The sequence below is a fragment of the Paroedura picta genome, chromosome 6 (genome assembly GCF_049243985.1).
Source record: "Paroedura picta isolate Pp20150507F chromosome 6, Ppicta_v3.0, whole genome shotgun sequence".
In the NCBI taxonomy this organism is placed as follows: domain Eukaryota; kingdom Metazoa; phylum Chordata; class Lepidosauria; order Squamata; family Gekkonidae; genus Paroedura; species Paroedura picta.
This window is the reverse complement of record NC_135374.1, coordinates 86,610,776-86,627,441: the sequence shown is the minus strand read 5'-3', so window position 1 is coordinate 86,627,441 and position 16,666 is coordinate 86,610,776. Positions and strand designations below refer to the sequence as shown.

The 16,666-nt window shown below is 38.9% G+C and overlaps 1 protein-coding gene across 3 annotated transcripts in view; it reads right to left on the bottom strand.

Moving 5' to 3' along the window:
• Positions 1–379: 379 nt before the first annotated feature.
• UBE3A (ubiquitin protein ligase E3A) overlaps positions 380–16,666 on the bottom strand; it is a 43,054-nt gene continuing 26,767 nt past the window's right edge. For all 3 annotated transcript variants that reach the window (XM_077343442.1, XM_077343444.1, XM_077343441.1), the window contains 9 exons: positions 14,899–15,209; positions 12,704–13,962; positions 7,365–7,509; positions 5,757–5,962; positions 3,723–3,887; positions 2,384–2,539; positions 2,212–2,285; positions 1,211–1,354; positions 380–530 (listed from right to left, as the gene is read on the bottom strand). In XM_077343442.1, coding sequence (XP_077199557.1) covers positions 410–530; positions 1,211–1,354; positions 2,212–2,285; positions 2,384–2,539; positions 3,723–3,887; positions 5,757–5,962; positions 7,365–7,509; positions 12,704–13,962; positions 14,899–15,209 — 2,581 coding nt within the window. In that variant the 3' untranslated portion in view covers positions 380–409. The remainder of the gene's footprint in view (positions 531–1,210; positions 1,355–2,211; positions 2,286–2,383; positions 2,540–3,722; positions 3,888–5,756; positions 5,963–7,364; positions 7,510–12,703; positions 13,963–14,898; positions 15,210–16,666) is intronic.

Below are 16,666 nucleotides of genomic sequence, written 5' to 3'. Positions count from 1 at the left end.
ACAATCTACAAATGATGGCGATATTTTCTGGGGCGGGTGGGTGGGAGAGGAATACAGTTTTGTTTTCTTGTCAATACTAAAAAAAAAAAAAGGCTCAACTTCAAGCAGTAATAAACACAAGCAAAAGTGATTTAACCCTTTAAAATAAATATTCAGGAAAACCTCTCTGTACATACAAGTGAAAGAATATGTAACACTTTCACGCTAAAAGAAAATAATTTGTTCATAGAAGCAGCTGAAATCTGCTGTTCCAGCCCAATGTCCCCAAGTGAAGAAGGGAGGCACAAAGACGGGTGACTACTGTAGCTTGCTCTATCTTATGGCCTTTTGTGGGGGCTCGGTTTATTTTTGGGACAGGGACACCATCACCACCAATCTCTTTATCCCTTTTGTTATTTTATTTATTTTATTACAGCATGCCAAATCCTTTGGCATATGTGATGGCCTTCAACAATCTCTCCTTAAGTTTTTCTTTGCTGGAGTACTCCGGAAGCAAAAGGACATTAAAGCATGTATGAGATGTAGGTAACCTAGGGAACAGGAGAAAAGAGAAAAGAATTACCTTCCAGGAAGTATCCTGATTTGCTCCAAACATCATTTTACAATACAAAAACAGAAAGGTTCACAATGAACAATCAGCAGAAGAGAAAGGGAACCTTTCTAAGGCATGTGTTTGTAATGATGAGTAAATACAATTTCTTTTACATCTTTTATATACTAGAAGGAACAACTATAACGGCTTCTAGATCAAGTCCATTTTCATTGGCTTCATCAGTGGTTAAAACCTCCAATCCTCCCAAAACAGTTTGTAGTATCAAATGTGGCAAAATCCTATCACCTTTCCTTATAGTACTGTTGTTAATATTTTGGTATCAATCGGCCATAGGCTCTCTAGGGTACTGCGGGGAATGCCAGTCAACGACCACTCCCTAGAAGGTGTTATGGTTGTTCCTTCTGGTATATAAAAGATGTAAAAGAAATTGTATTTACTCATCATTACAAACATATTGGCTTAGAAAGGTTCACAAACATCATTTTGCCTTGGAAAAAAATATCCCACTGTTACTCTATAGGCAAGATTTGAATTATGCCTTTAATTTTGCTTTTAGCACAACCTCTTTGTCAAAGCAGCATCATTAATGGCAAAAGAATTAATAGGCTCTTAAAAATGTGTGTCTTAAAAAAATGATTAGAACATCTAAATTCTTACCTTTCGGTGTCAGGGCCATTTTTGGCTATAATCATTTTTAGTTTTCCAAGTCCTCCTACTGGTGCTCTATCTGTGCCTGTTGTAAACTGGAGGAATAGTCTTTTTTGCTCATCTGTAAATGAATGGACTATTTCCCAAAATTCCCTACAGAGATGAAAAGTAAACAACATAAAAATGCTGTGCAGAAGAAAAGAAATAGATACTTGCATAAATAAATAATACCCTATATTCCCTAGAGATAATTTGGATAAAGCAGCACAGTTTTTGGTCCCTTAAACTGTATAAATATTGTGTATCCTCTCTTTGAACCCATTCTAGCAGTATTTTCTCTGTGTTTCAGGGCTATGACTGAAGAGGGCAGTGAACAGCCAGCCAGATGTTCCTTTCTAAGGTATCTGATGTTCCTCTCAGCCACAAGAGAATCCCTTGTCGTTAGCCTAGTACACAATCAATGATTGAAGATGTTTTGGCATTTGGGAGTCTGCTGGTTCCCCTTGTTTTGAGCAAACCCTGGTCTTCTGAAGAAGTTATGTAGGTATCTAAATGATACACAAATCATCACATTTTATTCTGTGATCAATAGATGCTGCTCAGAAACCTCTGGATTACACCTATCCTGAGTAATATCAGTTACCTGTTGAATCTCATGCAATCTCTTCTTTGTTGTCAGATACCATTCAAAAATAATGTGTTCTATTGCCGAATTCTTTGGAATTGGGGCTTCTTTATGCCATTCCAGAGAGAGGTTTTAATTCTTTGTGGTATTTTAACATTTACTGTTTTGTATTTTACCTGTATCTGAATCTGTATCGCATTTGCTCAAGAAGCAGGGCAAATCTTTTATACTCCATTGAAACAAGAAAATTTTGCCCTTTCCTTATAAATGGTGAGTATAAAAGATCCACACTACAACCACCTAGGCATCATACCTGGGAATTTACATTACATGTTTGAGACACGCTGTTTTCTACATTCCATTGATGCAAAGCTAAATCCCATACCTAATAATAAGGGAGTCTCTGGTATAGCCGCCATCATACTCTGTAGTTTCTTCTAGGGCTTGAAAGTCTAGATTCTGGAAATACAAGACAGTATATCACCACCACCCCTTGCTTTAGAATCAAGCAGATACAGGCAATTGGTCATTTATATGCATATATAAAAATGTCTTACCCTACTTCCGCAAATGAGCAATTCAATTTCTTCTGGTCTAAATAAATATTTTAGGGGAGACTCGTTGGTTACCATGTGAAACCCTCTTCGAAAGGCCTTGAACTGTTTCTCCACTGATTTGTTGAGAATGTAGTCCGAATACAGATTGACAAATTCCTGTTTAATGAGGGACAAAAACAATGCCAATTGTTCTGAGGTCTCAAAGCAAAGGTGATAGAATCTCACCCCCCAAAGGCTGACTTTTTCCTGTTTCAACATTGTCTTCATAGCACAGAGATAATTATAGAAAATTAATTAACTTGTATTTAAATAATTAAGGATGGTGGCAATTTTGAACGAACTTCAAAGCATTTTTTAAATTCTTATGGATCAGATTAATCATAAAATCCAGCACTCAACGTTATTTCGGTTAAGGTGCCAAATGTTTTGCAAGAGCTACTTCTACAGGACTTTTTAAGTATTTCAAAAGCAACTAGATTAATAGTATTTCAAAGGAATTTTGGAACATAGCTGCACTGGCGCCTCTTATTTCAATGGTTCAAGAGATCTACACCAGTCCCAAAGATTAGTGGAACAGAAGCACTTTATGGTTTTTACTCTTTACTCATTAATTTACTTTATTTGCACACAATTCAAAATGCAGCATAAACTCTGACAAGTTAAGAAAACATGCACACGTCTTCCTCAGAAACTTAGCTGTGATCAATGTATAACAAGTTTCCAGCCTTAGAGCTTTGAAGATATACTGGGAGTGGACAAGTAAAGCACTGTGAAAGTCCCTTAGGCAGAGATAGGACTAAATAGGATTTTCAGCATGTTGGGGGGGGGGGAGGTATCAGTGCTATGAATAGCTTATCTGTGCCTCATCACAACCTGCAGAAGAAAAGGATATGCAAACACATTGCAGAATTATGCAGACTCAAACCAAGAAGAAAAGAAGACAAGGCCTAAAAATGATATATTAATTGCGACTGTTTATAATTTAGGACTTGCCACTGAGGAAAAGATAATGGAAAACGGATTTTATCTGGAAAACTAGTCTGGCTAATGCCCTTGGAATGAAATAAACTGAAAGTAAACTCAAGAAAGGACATTGTTTAAAAACATTCTTTATTGTTTAATGCTATAAGGATAGGTCTTTTCTTCTTGGTTTGAGTTATCTGAGACCGTCATGTGTTTTTCTTATTGTCACTTTGTGAATTATGCAGACTGACAAATCACGAGAACGATTTAAATTGCATAATATATCAAGATCACAGGCTGGCTCTGGTGTAACTGCAATTCTGGAGTAAGGCTCTAGCCATCATTTCACAATGGAAGGCATGACCTTTCAACTTACCTTTCTGTTTTCATTTGTAATAGGGATTTTATCTCCATTTTCCTTTAAATCATGCATCATTGGATTACCAAAGAGATCCGTATGAGATATCTGGAAGGTTATCATCATATCATCTTCCACGCTCCCCTCATACTGCAATAAGTCTCTTAAACTTTGATAGAGAACCTAAAATGAAAGAGCCATATTTCATACAGCTTTAAAACCACAGCCACAATATTGGCAACACAGCATATGAGGAAATAACCAAGATGTGGCTTAAAATAAACTTTACTCCTGTGTAAACGTTTGTGGACTAGAATCTAGTTTGCAGTGAGTGTAGATACTGAAATCCAAACTAAATGTTATATGATAGATACACAAAAGCTATCTGATGCCTTAAAAAACATTTTATTTTAAAGGTGAAAAACAATCGTGAGAAGCTGCCACTTGACAGCTGTGAAAAAAGGGGCCTTGCCATTCAGTTTTTTTTTCCAAATCAAGAGGAGGGAGATATGGCAATGCTCCGAACCCCTCCAATTCTCATCCCGTCCTGAGTGTTAATTTATCTCCCCCTTTCGCTAAAGAGAAGGAAATAGTTTCTGAAACAAAATTATTTTAATCTGGCATAAAGTCAAATTAGGATTTTAACACAAATGATTTTCATGATTATGTTATGCGATCTGAAGAGAAACCAGAGTATGATTATGTTATTTTATTGTTTGTATGGTGTTGTTACCTGCCCTAAGGCTTTGGGAAAGGGTGGTTTATAAATAAAGTATTATTATTAAAATTATTCTGCCTATGGAGGAATATCAGAACAGTGTTTTAGGGGTTTGCTGTGTAACATTTAGCTTAGTTCCTGTCAGGATCAGTCCCTTGCTCTCTGCCATGATTTGAGTTCACTGAACCAGAGAGACTCCACCTTTGTGTGTGTGTGACTTTTGCTGCTTTCCTCATGTAACCAGTATGCTTATGGCTCTGTAGTATTCCTTTGATCCCCCCTGCCTTTGATCCCCCCTCCGCTTTCACACTGCATGTTCTCCCTGCTGTGATACTTTGTTACCAGTGCCCCTGTAAACATCTTATCTGTAGTTTGAGGCACCGAGCTGACCAAGGCTGCGCCAACAGAGACACTTTGGCTGGAAGCCTGGGATGGCACCTGGGTGGAGGATGACACCCCTCCCCTTGGGAATGGGTCTGGTTTGGGCGGGAGAATTGTATTGATAACTGCTTGCTTCCCCGATATCGAACAGTCTTGACTTCAGATGTTTAAGTGCTCAGATCTACTTCCAATTAAAGCTTTCTTTCTATAGAAGCTTTGTTGTGAGTTTTGTCTGCCTTTGACAGTTCCAAGTGTCCAAAAAGATACCTTAATGGCTGGCAGACTCTCTCAAGAAAGGGGGTCTGGCCTTTCAAGTCTCTCAGCTCATTACTAAATGGTCCTTTGACTATTTTAAATAGTATCATAAGCCTCCTTTTGTACATCTGCAGAGAAAGAAAGGCTTCCTGGTATCAAGTGTCCAATATATGCAAGATCTTTTCAATGATGCTTAAGGACATTTTTGAAGACATGCAAGCACATTATCATTTTAAGATAAAATCATTTTAAAAACTGCATTATCATTTTAAGATAAAAAATTTATTCAGAATATTTTGCAATACTCACCACCACCATTTCTGCCTATATAGCTCACATGGCGGCAGCTGCCCTCCCCTTTCCATTCTTGCTGGGCTGACGGAGAAGCACTCTTCCCCAATTTTGTTAAACTTTTATGCAAACCTGGCAGTTCCCACACACTGGTTGAGGTATCTTTGTTCTCCCTACATGGTGCCAATCTGCACAGGGTGCCAATCTACAGATTTAAGTATCTGCAGATGGGGCCACACTGAAAATTAGGTATAGTGATACTGATTACCTCAGAAGGTTATTGGCATGATTATGGTAATAGCAGCAAAAATGCTCTATGAATACTGTCATTTTTTAATCAGCCAACATACTATAAAAACAAGTAAAGACTTGCAAATTGCAGGAAAGTTGAAATTTTTTGAACTTACAGGGTGAGAGTCTGCGAGATCACGGAAAGTTCCTTTTTTGCCCATTAGCTTTCTGTAGACCACCATTGGGAAATGAACATCCAGAATACAGTTATTGTAAATTGCCAGACCCAAGACAATTCCAATCAATGTAAACTGTCCCTCCGTTTCAAAAGAGGACGGGTTAAACCAAAACAATTTTGTTGATTCGTCGTAAGTGAACATACCTATATGAAAAATGTTTTATATGTAAAACTAGAACACAGCAAGACATTTTTTCTAATTTGGAAGCATATAAATAGTGATCTCTCCCGGATCTGCAAGGCTAAGGATTAACTTTCAAAAAGAAAACAGCTTTTATACGTGTCTTAGTGACTGACTATACAGCCAGAAAATTAACATCATACAATCTAAATAAAATCTAAATAAATACATTCTTATGGGGATGTTCAGTAAGCACACAAGAAGGAGCTGGAGGGGGGGGGCAGGAGAGACTGCATACAGGTTCAGCATAAGGAAAAATAACATTTCACGTAAACAGCTAAGGCCAGAGCTAGTGTTCTACCCACAAGGAATCTGATGCCGTATATATTCAAACATGATCTCCACCTGTAAGGTACAATGCGTGCAGTCATAGAAAGGCTTTCTAGGTAATTTTTGTTGAATTGTCACAAGGTTATGTCAACTATAAGAACATAATGTGAGAAGCAACTTTGATATGAATAGTTTGAGCACTGCTTGTTAAGTATTAAGGTTTATTTATTTATTTATTTATTTATTTATTTATTTATCATACTTATATACCGCCCTCCCCGGAGGTTGGTCTATGCATGCAGCAATATGGGATGAAATGGACTGTATTCTTCTGAGTTCAAACTGGGCAGAAGGGAGAAAGAGAAATCATCTTTGTGTAAGCAGATATAGTCCTTGGAGGAAGAAAACGAGCACAAAAAAGGGAGCAGGTTGCTAGAACTTTTCCTGACTTACTTTCATCTATTTTGGTAATGCTAATTTATTTAAAACATTTTTAGTTGCCTTTCCATCCAATCAAGGTGGCATACATAAACATGTTAAAACATTTAAAATTATAATAAAATAATTCAATAAAACCACGTAAACATTCAATACTAGAATCAGGGAGGTGGGTAATGGTTCCTGGGGGTAGGCAAAAATGAAACAAACAAGCAAAAAAACTTGCTGGAGGAAGACACTGATAGAGGGAGAGAGATGACTTGCCCTGAAGATGGTCAAAGTTTTGATGACATGCCTGGAAAGTCATATCTTGGATTGTCCCCTGCCTAACCTCAGATGGATGGTCTCCAAAGCAGGGCCTCTGAAGAACACCAGAATAAGCAGATAGGTTCATATGGGAGAAGGCTGTCCTTAAGGTATGTAGGTACTTTACATAAGCAGAGTTAAAAATAGCATCCCTCTACACACAATGTAAAGTGGCCCAATCCATTCTACTACTTCATTTTCAAATATGGGTAGAGAGACATTAGCCACATGGTCTGGAAGTAAGGCAGATGGGTTCCCATAAAGGAATCAAAACCCAGGGAGAAAAAGGGCTAAAACCATTAGGGAGAGCAGCCGTCATCTGCATTATCCTGTAACAAGTTAATTACATACCAATATCAGGGTTGAAGATTTCCTCTACGACAAGCTGAAAAAACTCTTTGGAAACGCCTCCTTCATCAACCCCTTGTTCTCCTTCAAATTCCACATATAATTGTTTTTTCAAGTCTGCCGGATTTTCCATGGCAATCATTTCTAACTATTGGACGAGGAACAAAATAATCTTTTAGTATACTTACTTTATATGCACTGGATGTGGCAAAGAGATAATTCATCTTTTACACAAGCAAGGGCAAAACAGTCACTGCTTTAACTTCTAAGATATATTTTAACTGCATACTGAGATAATCAAAGTCTGATGAACCAATTCCCTAAAAAACAAACTTTGTTCATCAAAAAGCAGTCAGAGTTAAGTATGTGTCATAAAAAACATTCCAAATGTTAGAAAGAAGAGCAGAGCCCTTAAAAGTGGTTCATAAATATAGGACAGGCAAGCTCATCCTGCGAGGTGCCTAGGAGAGGAGGGGGCAGGTGAAACTGGCAGGGGCTGACATGGATAATGGTGGTGCAGGATGCTTTACCCCTGCCTACTTGCCAGTGAAAAACTGCTCCTAACAGGCAGGCAGGCTCGGGTTAGGGGGTGGAGAGATGATGGATGAATATAAGGCAATGAGGTTTACACAGTTGCTTTGTTAAGACAACCAACTTAGAAAATGAGGACTAAGCAGTTCTTCCTTAAGCAGTTGCTATCAAAGGTTGCAGGTATATTCCTAGGATGAGCCATCCTTAGCTACTACGAAACTTCCTGTAGCAGCAGCACCTGAGGATGGCTCTCAATATCTCAGCTCCCGAGAACATGCCTCTTCCCCATTTTAACTCAGTGGCCAACATCCAAAAAAGCTACTGAACTTTGGTGTGCATTTTAGGTGTTAAGAATTTGTAATGGCCTTAATAGAGATCTTTGAGGCAGGCACAGAGGAACCATGGCCTACAGAAGGCATTCAGTTGCTACTTAGTGACCGTTTACGTTCTGGGAACTTCACTGCCCCAGCTCCCGTGTAGGAGCACAAATCAGGGGCGGATGAGGTGCACCAGGCCAAATGCTCCGCCGTGTGGGTGCAGGAAGAGGTGGAGCAATCTGCCATGACTAAAACTCCAGCCTGCAGCCTGGCATGAAACCTCCAGTGCGTAAACAGTCAATCTAACTCAATTACTGAATGCCAGGACAGACCAGCCAATGTATGCTGGATTGAGCTGAACTCATGTAGCTTTACAAGCAAGATGAAACCAACACTTCAGGCCTCAATTAGAATGACCTACCTTTGTCTTAATGCAGGCTTAGTCTCTCAGATATGTCCCCCTTTGGCAGAAGGGAGTACAATTAGAAATGTGTGCTATAATGAATAAAGCGACTTCCAGAATTTTGATGGATTTACCACCCACAGGTAGCACCCAAGTAGTAAAACTGGATACCAATGTTTCTAAGGTGCTGATAGCTTGTGCATCTACTTGTTCTTATCAGGAATGTGCTAAAAGCTTGTGATATGGCTGCTGATCCACAGTTCTACAGAATTTAGTTCTGTCTTCCCCGCTTTCAAGAAATGTATCATGATATTCTGCAAACTGGAGACACAAACCTCACTAAAGTTTGGGTTTTCATTTAGCCTAGTTCCTTGAAGCTCCCTAAATACACTCTTTCCAAGGGTAGGGAAAAGGGTATGTGGACAAGATGACTGGTGCTGTCTATGGGAGAATCTGAAGATGACTAACGGGGCGACTATTCTGTATGGCGAGTTCAGTCTCTCCTAGGCACTGAGCTTTGCATCTTTAGAATGTTTCTGGATCCATCAGAATCCTAGCAGTGGCTAGCAATGCATTTCCAATGGGTGAGAAGAGAACATTTATGATGCAGATCTGGAAATAATCCACCAAAATGTTACAACCTCAAAGTTAATTAGATAAATTAAAGTTCTAATTATGTTTCTGTAAATGTGAATTATTATTATTATTATTATTGGATTTATTACCCACTGGTTCCAGCAAGCTGGTTTGTGGTGGGTTCCAACATAAAAAACCCACAATATAACCATGCCCAACTAAAACCATTCTAAGTCCAATGACCAACTAACCCTCTCCCCACCCCTCTGTTCAACAACACCCTCCATATAGAACAAAGTTTGGGTCCAGTGGTACCTTTAGGACCAAGAGTTTTATTCATCATTAGTGTCAATCTTAAAGTTGCCACTGGACTCAAACTTTGTTCTGCTACTTCAGGACCAACACAGCTACACACCTGAATATGCCCTTCTTGTGGCAGGTCAGAAGCTTTCTTTGATACAGGATGTGCAAGAGGAAGGAGGAAAAAGTACTTTTCCTGATAAGCAATAGCTATGGAATCACTGCAACCCTGGCCATATTTCAAGAATGAAACCTTGCCTGCCTCCTCTCCAGTAAGTCTACCTCCCTACAGACTGTAGGTTTTTCTACAAACCGGGGAAGTCCCCCAGGGTTGCAGAAAAATCTTTGTTTGGGCCTAATCTGCAGATTTAGATAGCTACAGATCTGCTTACACTTGACAAAATGAGATGTAGATTAAAAACTGGGCAGATGTGCTACTAGTATCATCAAGAGCAGGGGTAGTCTAACTGCAGCCCTCCAGATGTCCATGGACTACAATTCCCATGAGCCCCTGCCAGCGAATGCTACTACCCCTGATCAAGAGTATGTTCTTTTTGCTCTTGCACAAGTCAAACAGGATGGCTTGTTGCAATGGTCAGAATCTGGATGTCTCCAAGGAAAAAGGCACTGGACTGGGGAGACTCCTTCCTGACCCTCACAGGACACAATTAATGTTGCTTCGAGATCAACATACTCCTTGCAAATTCATAACATACTTTTAAAAAATAAAACTTTGTAGTTCCCTGAGAACATAAAAGTTTATAGGCAACATTAGAACTGGGCCAAAGTTTTATTTTTACACTGTGGTAAAATAAATCTCAGCCATGTGGAACAAAGCCATTAAAATCAAAGACCAAGAATATGATATGAGCAATTAAATATGAATACGTGACTGAATTTTCTTTATAAAGTGGTAGGTTTTTTCTGAGGCAAGGAGCATTAAAAATATTTTATGGAGAATTTATATGCTAAGCATCTAGTAAGGCAAAATATTCCTGGAGACAATATAATCGATGTACTTTAAGTGAATGGACACATCCAACATATGTTACTAATCTAATTCTACTATTAGATTAAAACATTTTTTTTGTTCTGACAAAGTTGTGAGGCAAATGGATTGTACAACTTGTGAGAAGTTATTCCTTAATGGCATACAAAACCAAATTCTTAAACAGAAATAAGAACTGAACCAGACTATTCATATGAGGGCTAAAATAAGAGCACTCTCCCCACACCAGTGAAATAAAGCAATTGCTTAACTGGAAAAGTTAAGGATTTATATTTAGCATATTCTTGCCAAACTAAACACTATTAATGCCAACTGTAAGCATTGTTACTTTAGTAAGCTGGCTATCCTCTAGTACAGGGGTGCTTCATCAGGGTAGTCAACCTGTGGTCCTCCAGATGTTCATGGACATTTGCTGGCAGGGGCTCATGGGAATTGTAGTCCATGAACATCTGGAGGACCACAGGTTGACTACCCTGATGCAGCACAACGAGGCCACCTGTAGATAAGTGAAGCGTTTCTACCTACTTTGTGGCGAGGGACAGAAATTAGACTACACACCTTGAGGAAAACAATGTGCATGAGGAGGCTTGAAATGTTCACTCAATTCCTCATGTGCCCCAAAGATTGTCATTCTTAACAGCCCACTTGATAAACCTATGCCTGTCAGAAATCAGCAAAACAGGGTCGCCCACAGAAAAAGCAGGAGTTACCATGGATCAGATCCAAGAACTCTGTTCCACTTGCACTTGCATGAGGGCTCCTTCAAAAACATGGGTCTCAGAGCAAACAAGTGCTGGCAGCCGAAGAAATGGTGCTACGGCAGAGGACAATCTCCAAAAGCAGTCAGAAAAATATAGCAGGCAAGCTAGTGTGTTTAGTGGACTCCCAAGAATGTAGAAAAATGTTATTTATTTATATTTATATACCGCCACTCTCTAATGTCTTGCGGCGGTTTACAATGATCCATGAATACAATAAAATCCCGCAAAAACATAATTAAAATACAATAACAAGATGATAGATAATATATAACCCACTCCTGTCCCCCTGTTCACCAAGGTTCTAACACTCTCTATCTGGGAGTGAGGGATTTAGTTGGTTTCAGCTAGAGATCCACAGCTGACAGTGCTGGGAGCCGCTCTGGCCTCAACCACCTGCCTGGCGGAAGAACTCTGTCTTGCAGGCCCTGCGGAAAGCTGACAAATCCGCAGGGCTCGCAGCTCTTCCGGGAGCTCATTCCACCAGGTTGGGGCCAGGGCAGAAAAAGCCCTGGCCCTGGTTGAGGCCAGCCCAATATACAAACAGAGAAGTAATGGCTTTGATCCACTGGAGAGTTTCTGCACAGTGTTCTGTTTGTGGCAAGATCAGAGTTCTCAGGCTCATGTACTCTTCCCACCATCCTTCATGACATTACAAATCAGGAAATCTTCACTAAGCTACAATTTTTGCAACATCTCAATCAGGAGCTTTCACAGTTTGTTTGCTGTGCAGTTTTGTTTGTTGCTTGCCAACCAGAATGCTGAATCATATGACTAAGACTCAATTTATCATTCATTTAATTTAACTTTAGAACCTATAGGAAGTAACACCATGCATTACATGGAAGAAAACACACTATGAATCAAATGAAAGATAGCATTTAACTATAATAAATATATATTTTTATAAATATTGTCCCTGAAATTTCCAACCTAGAAAATGATTCTCAATAAAAAACAAGCATCGCCACTGTAGATAAAATATATAAGATGCACCACCTGTAGTATTTAAGTTAAAAAGCAGATTTGTAATTTAACATGCAACGTGATACTACTGTCCAAAGATTCTTCTTCCTTGAGTGAACTTCAAAATCCTCGAACACCTTCTTGAAAAGCTAATACAGGACAAAAGCCAAGATGTGTTCTAGATTAAATATATTATGGACTATTAAGGCTCTTAATGAATAGCTTTGATGTTAGCATGAGTGCAGTATGCAACGATGTTATTTTCAAAGAACCATTATACAAATACATATCAATCTGTGGGACCAATACTATCCATATTATAGTCAGAGACTTCCATAGCAGCAATAATCCTCTTTTACCATTTCAATAACCATACAAGACTTTTTGTCCTGAATAAATCCAGGATTTACTAGAGATATTAAAATATTAAAATAACCTACTGCCTTCTCGTTATATTGTTTCAACATGGTTGAGCTACTTACCCGGACAAGCGCATCATCTATGATATGATCACGTCTCACTTTGAGCCGCAAATATGGATTTAACTGCTGTCCTTGAACTAAACTGTAGAGTACAGTAATGCGTCGTTCACTGTACATTCGGATCCTGTTGTCATAATACAATCCCAGGTTCTTGGTTACAGCATTCAATATAAAGGGACATGTCATAAAGGAGAATTTGTTTTCCGTTTCTACTTTGAAGAAAGTGTAATCTTTGTCCATTTCTAGAACATCATTAAGTGGTTCATTAATAAACTCTTCAAAGGGGATAAGTGGTTTTCGGCAATCTATCGTTTTTACTCCAAGCTCAGTTTCCAGTGGGTCTACTCGGGGCCCTTTTTTATTTCGTCTCTCCTCCCCCAGCAGTTCTTGAAGAGTTAGCTCGCTGGATTCTGGGATAGGTTCTTCATCCTCCTCCTCGTTGTGATCTGTATCCACATCCCCTCCTACTACATTTGCATAGTAAACCATTTTCAAGCACTTTGAAGCAGCAACAATGGCATCGTCATCATTCACTAAGTTACGACTGTTGAATTCGTTGCTTATGACTTTGTAAGTTATAAGCTGCTGAAATGTTTCCATCATTCGTCGAATCTGGTCTGCGCTATACTTTGACCACAATCTGATCAGTTTTGCTTGAGCTGCGAGGGGTAATTTACTCATTGCTTTGCAAAACAATGGCAATGCCATTTCCAGGTACTCAGGACTATGAAGATTACCATTTTCCATAACAATAATAAACAAGTTGAGATAGTTAGGATCTCGAGAGTACACATTATGGTAAGTCAAGTCACATTCCACATTGGGTGACAAGTACACAAGTGCATTTAAAAAGGCAGTTTCTATTTTTTCATTAGAAAGTAATCTATTGTAGACCCGTCTGACTGCATCAATGTCTACAGACACTTCATCTGGGCCTAGTTTTTGTAGGTTGTTATCCCCTTGCGGGTTATCACCTACTCTTGATGATGATGATGATGATGACGGTGCAACCGAATCTTCTTCCATGGCAGAAGAACAAGCAGCTTTTTCCTTTTCATCTTCGTCTTTATCTTCATCCTTTCCTTGAAGAGACTTCAGCTCTTCTTTAGTATGCTGTTTGGCTTTTCGAAAACTCTGTACCAATGCCTCAGCACTAGAAAACACTCTCCCGATGACACGAATTAAAGGGGAATAGTCCTCTTTTTCTCCACATAGCTCAAGAATTTCATACACCTTTTCTTCTGTTAAGAAAGTCACATCTAGAAAGTTAAAAACAAAACCGGAAAAGCTTTTTGAACTTAGGTCAGGAATATCAACTTAGAAGACACTAAGAAAACTGCCATTTGCCAACCTCAGCAGGCATACAGCTTTTGCATGTCATTATTAGATACCCAAATGTTCTTGTGCAACAGCATCAAGTTCTTATACCAATCCCTTAAATAAACAAGACAAACAGTGATATGTTATTGCTCCTGCCAGTGTGAGTTGCCAAGGATCCAAAGAAACTGCAGATATAATCAACAGGAGGAAAGAAAACAGCAGCCACAATGGACTATATTGGTTCCTGACTGGGCATGTGGTAAACCATGGCCTGCCAATATCCACGTCTTTCACTATAGCCACAACACTGAGCTACATTTATGTATTTCGAGAACACAGAGAAGTAAAAAATGAGCTTGTAGCAAATAGCATCTGACTCTCCTGTCAGAAAACAGAGCACACTCACACATATTGGTGGCAGGACTCTATTTGGTCAAGGGAAGCAATTCCCCCCCCCCCCTTGCTTCAGGAGAAGAACATTGTGATTACAGGATGCATTCAACAATTTGGAAATTTGCCACAGCAAAATGCGACAGGAGAAATAACTCTTTAATCATAAATATTCCAGAAGCTAGTTAGGAATCCAGCTGGCTACTTTGTCCAGTTCTGGTGTCCACTTATCAAGAAGGCAGCACCTCATTTTAACCTGCCAGACAAGGCCTTGACATTTTTTACTATCACACAGAAGACACTATAATGGCAGCAAGGCTGGATTTTTGTTGTGCTGTGAAAAAGAACCATGACATATCTAATGCTTGCCTTTACCACAAGAGGTGTGCAAAATGGCAGAATAACTACTACAACAGTTGTACTGTTACAAGATAAATACAGATTAAAGACTCTGAAGCAATTGTGGAAATCCCCAAACACCTTACCTTTAAAATCGTCTCTTGGGCCTTGAATTTCCTTCTTGTTCATTTTTCTGTCAGTGCAGGAGTTGTTATGGGCACCTTTGGAATTGTTTTCTAGGTAAGCCGAGCTTGTCCCTTTCTTGGAGGGATGAGGATCACAGAGTTTTGCATTAATCTTATAAAGCTCGAGGGCTTTAATGGCTGCTGCATTGTTATCCATACGGAGAAAAGTTGGACAGGAAGCACAAAATTCATTCGTGCAGGCTTCATTTCCACAGCCCTCTGTTAACTGATGGTAGTAGCGTTCTATTAGATGCTTTGCAGCTGCTCGCTTCCTGTACCAGACATTCAAACAAGTAAGCACAAGGATTAGTATGGCTTTCATATACCAAGCTCATTCAAATGACCGGCAAAGCATAGATTAGTGAGGCACTGAAGTAATTTTTCTCAATTCAAGAGATACTATGCATAGAGAGCCCAAACTGCAAGCTGCATCTGAATAAAATTCTTTGTTCCACAATTTAGCGCGAGGAAGCTAAATTCGACTGTCAGGTTTTCTATGTAGAACAGCTACAAAACCAAGGCCTCGGTTGTACACGGAACAATGAAAAGTCAGGCATACTTAACTAGGAACAGAGAAGTCGTCAGTATCTGTAGATATTTGATTGAATTATAAGACACATTGAATTATAAGGTACATTAAGCTCCCATGTTCTTGCTGCACATATCTTATTGAGACATACTAAAAATACTATATGGGTAGTGTTTGAATATATGATAGAATTAATAGTTCCAAATTTACCTGCTTCACGAGGAGAAGAATTTTGTGTTGTCATACTGTACAACTTTAGCAGCTAAGCTGTATTTTACAAAGTGTGGTCATTAATATATCGGAAAGGACATCAACTGATTAAGCTTTACAGATCACCACAGCAGTGGCTAGCATATTCAACTTGGACACAAAAAGAGACTTAAAAACAAACAAACAACAACTGCTGTCTTTCAGTCTCAATTTATCCTTGCCTAAAATGTTTTATACAATCTTTTAAAACACATACACATTTCTGAGTAAGCATTTCAGCCCTTTGTTGATCATTATAGCTGTTGAACCTGGATTTCTCAAAGCATAAAGCTTATTATGCTAAGAATAAAGATACCAAATATAAGTTTCTCTGATCCAATAAAATGATTACATGCAAAGTTCTGACTTATTATAGAAGTTCACATGCAAGGTGAACATTCCACAGTGAGACTGTTATTTGGTGTTAACCATGCGGTAAAATGGCAACAACCTTTAAGTGTTAGACTGTATCTAATTACTCACACAAACATCTGCCCCGAGCTAATAAATGGATGTTAAATAAGGGTAAAGGCTTCTATCATCACATGCCATGTCACCAACTGTCAAATCTGGGTACTAACTACACTCCCATTTCCCAAATAAAAGACTTCTCCAAAATAACATTTAAAATATCAACACTTTTGACTAACATTCTTCTCTACCTTCCTTCTACTAGATTCCAGAGCAACAATAGAACAACTGTTGCCACCCTACCAAGAAAGGATTGAATCTAGTCCAAGTTTTTCATATATGGAGAGAACTTTCCTGGCCACTCTCTGTCGCCACAAAATGGTGCTCTTTGTATAGGGGGCCCAGAAGAACAATAGGAGTAGAGGGTTTCTGTACCAGGAAGGAGAATCAGTGTAAATTACTAATTTAGCCTTGATCCAACCTAAGAGTTTCTTTTAAAAAGTAGTCCAAAATGAGTGTTAGTTTTAAATCCAATGATGT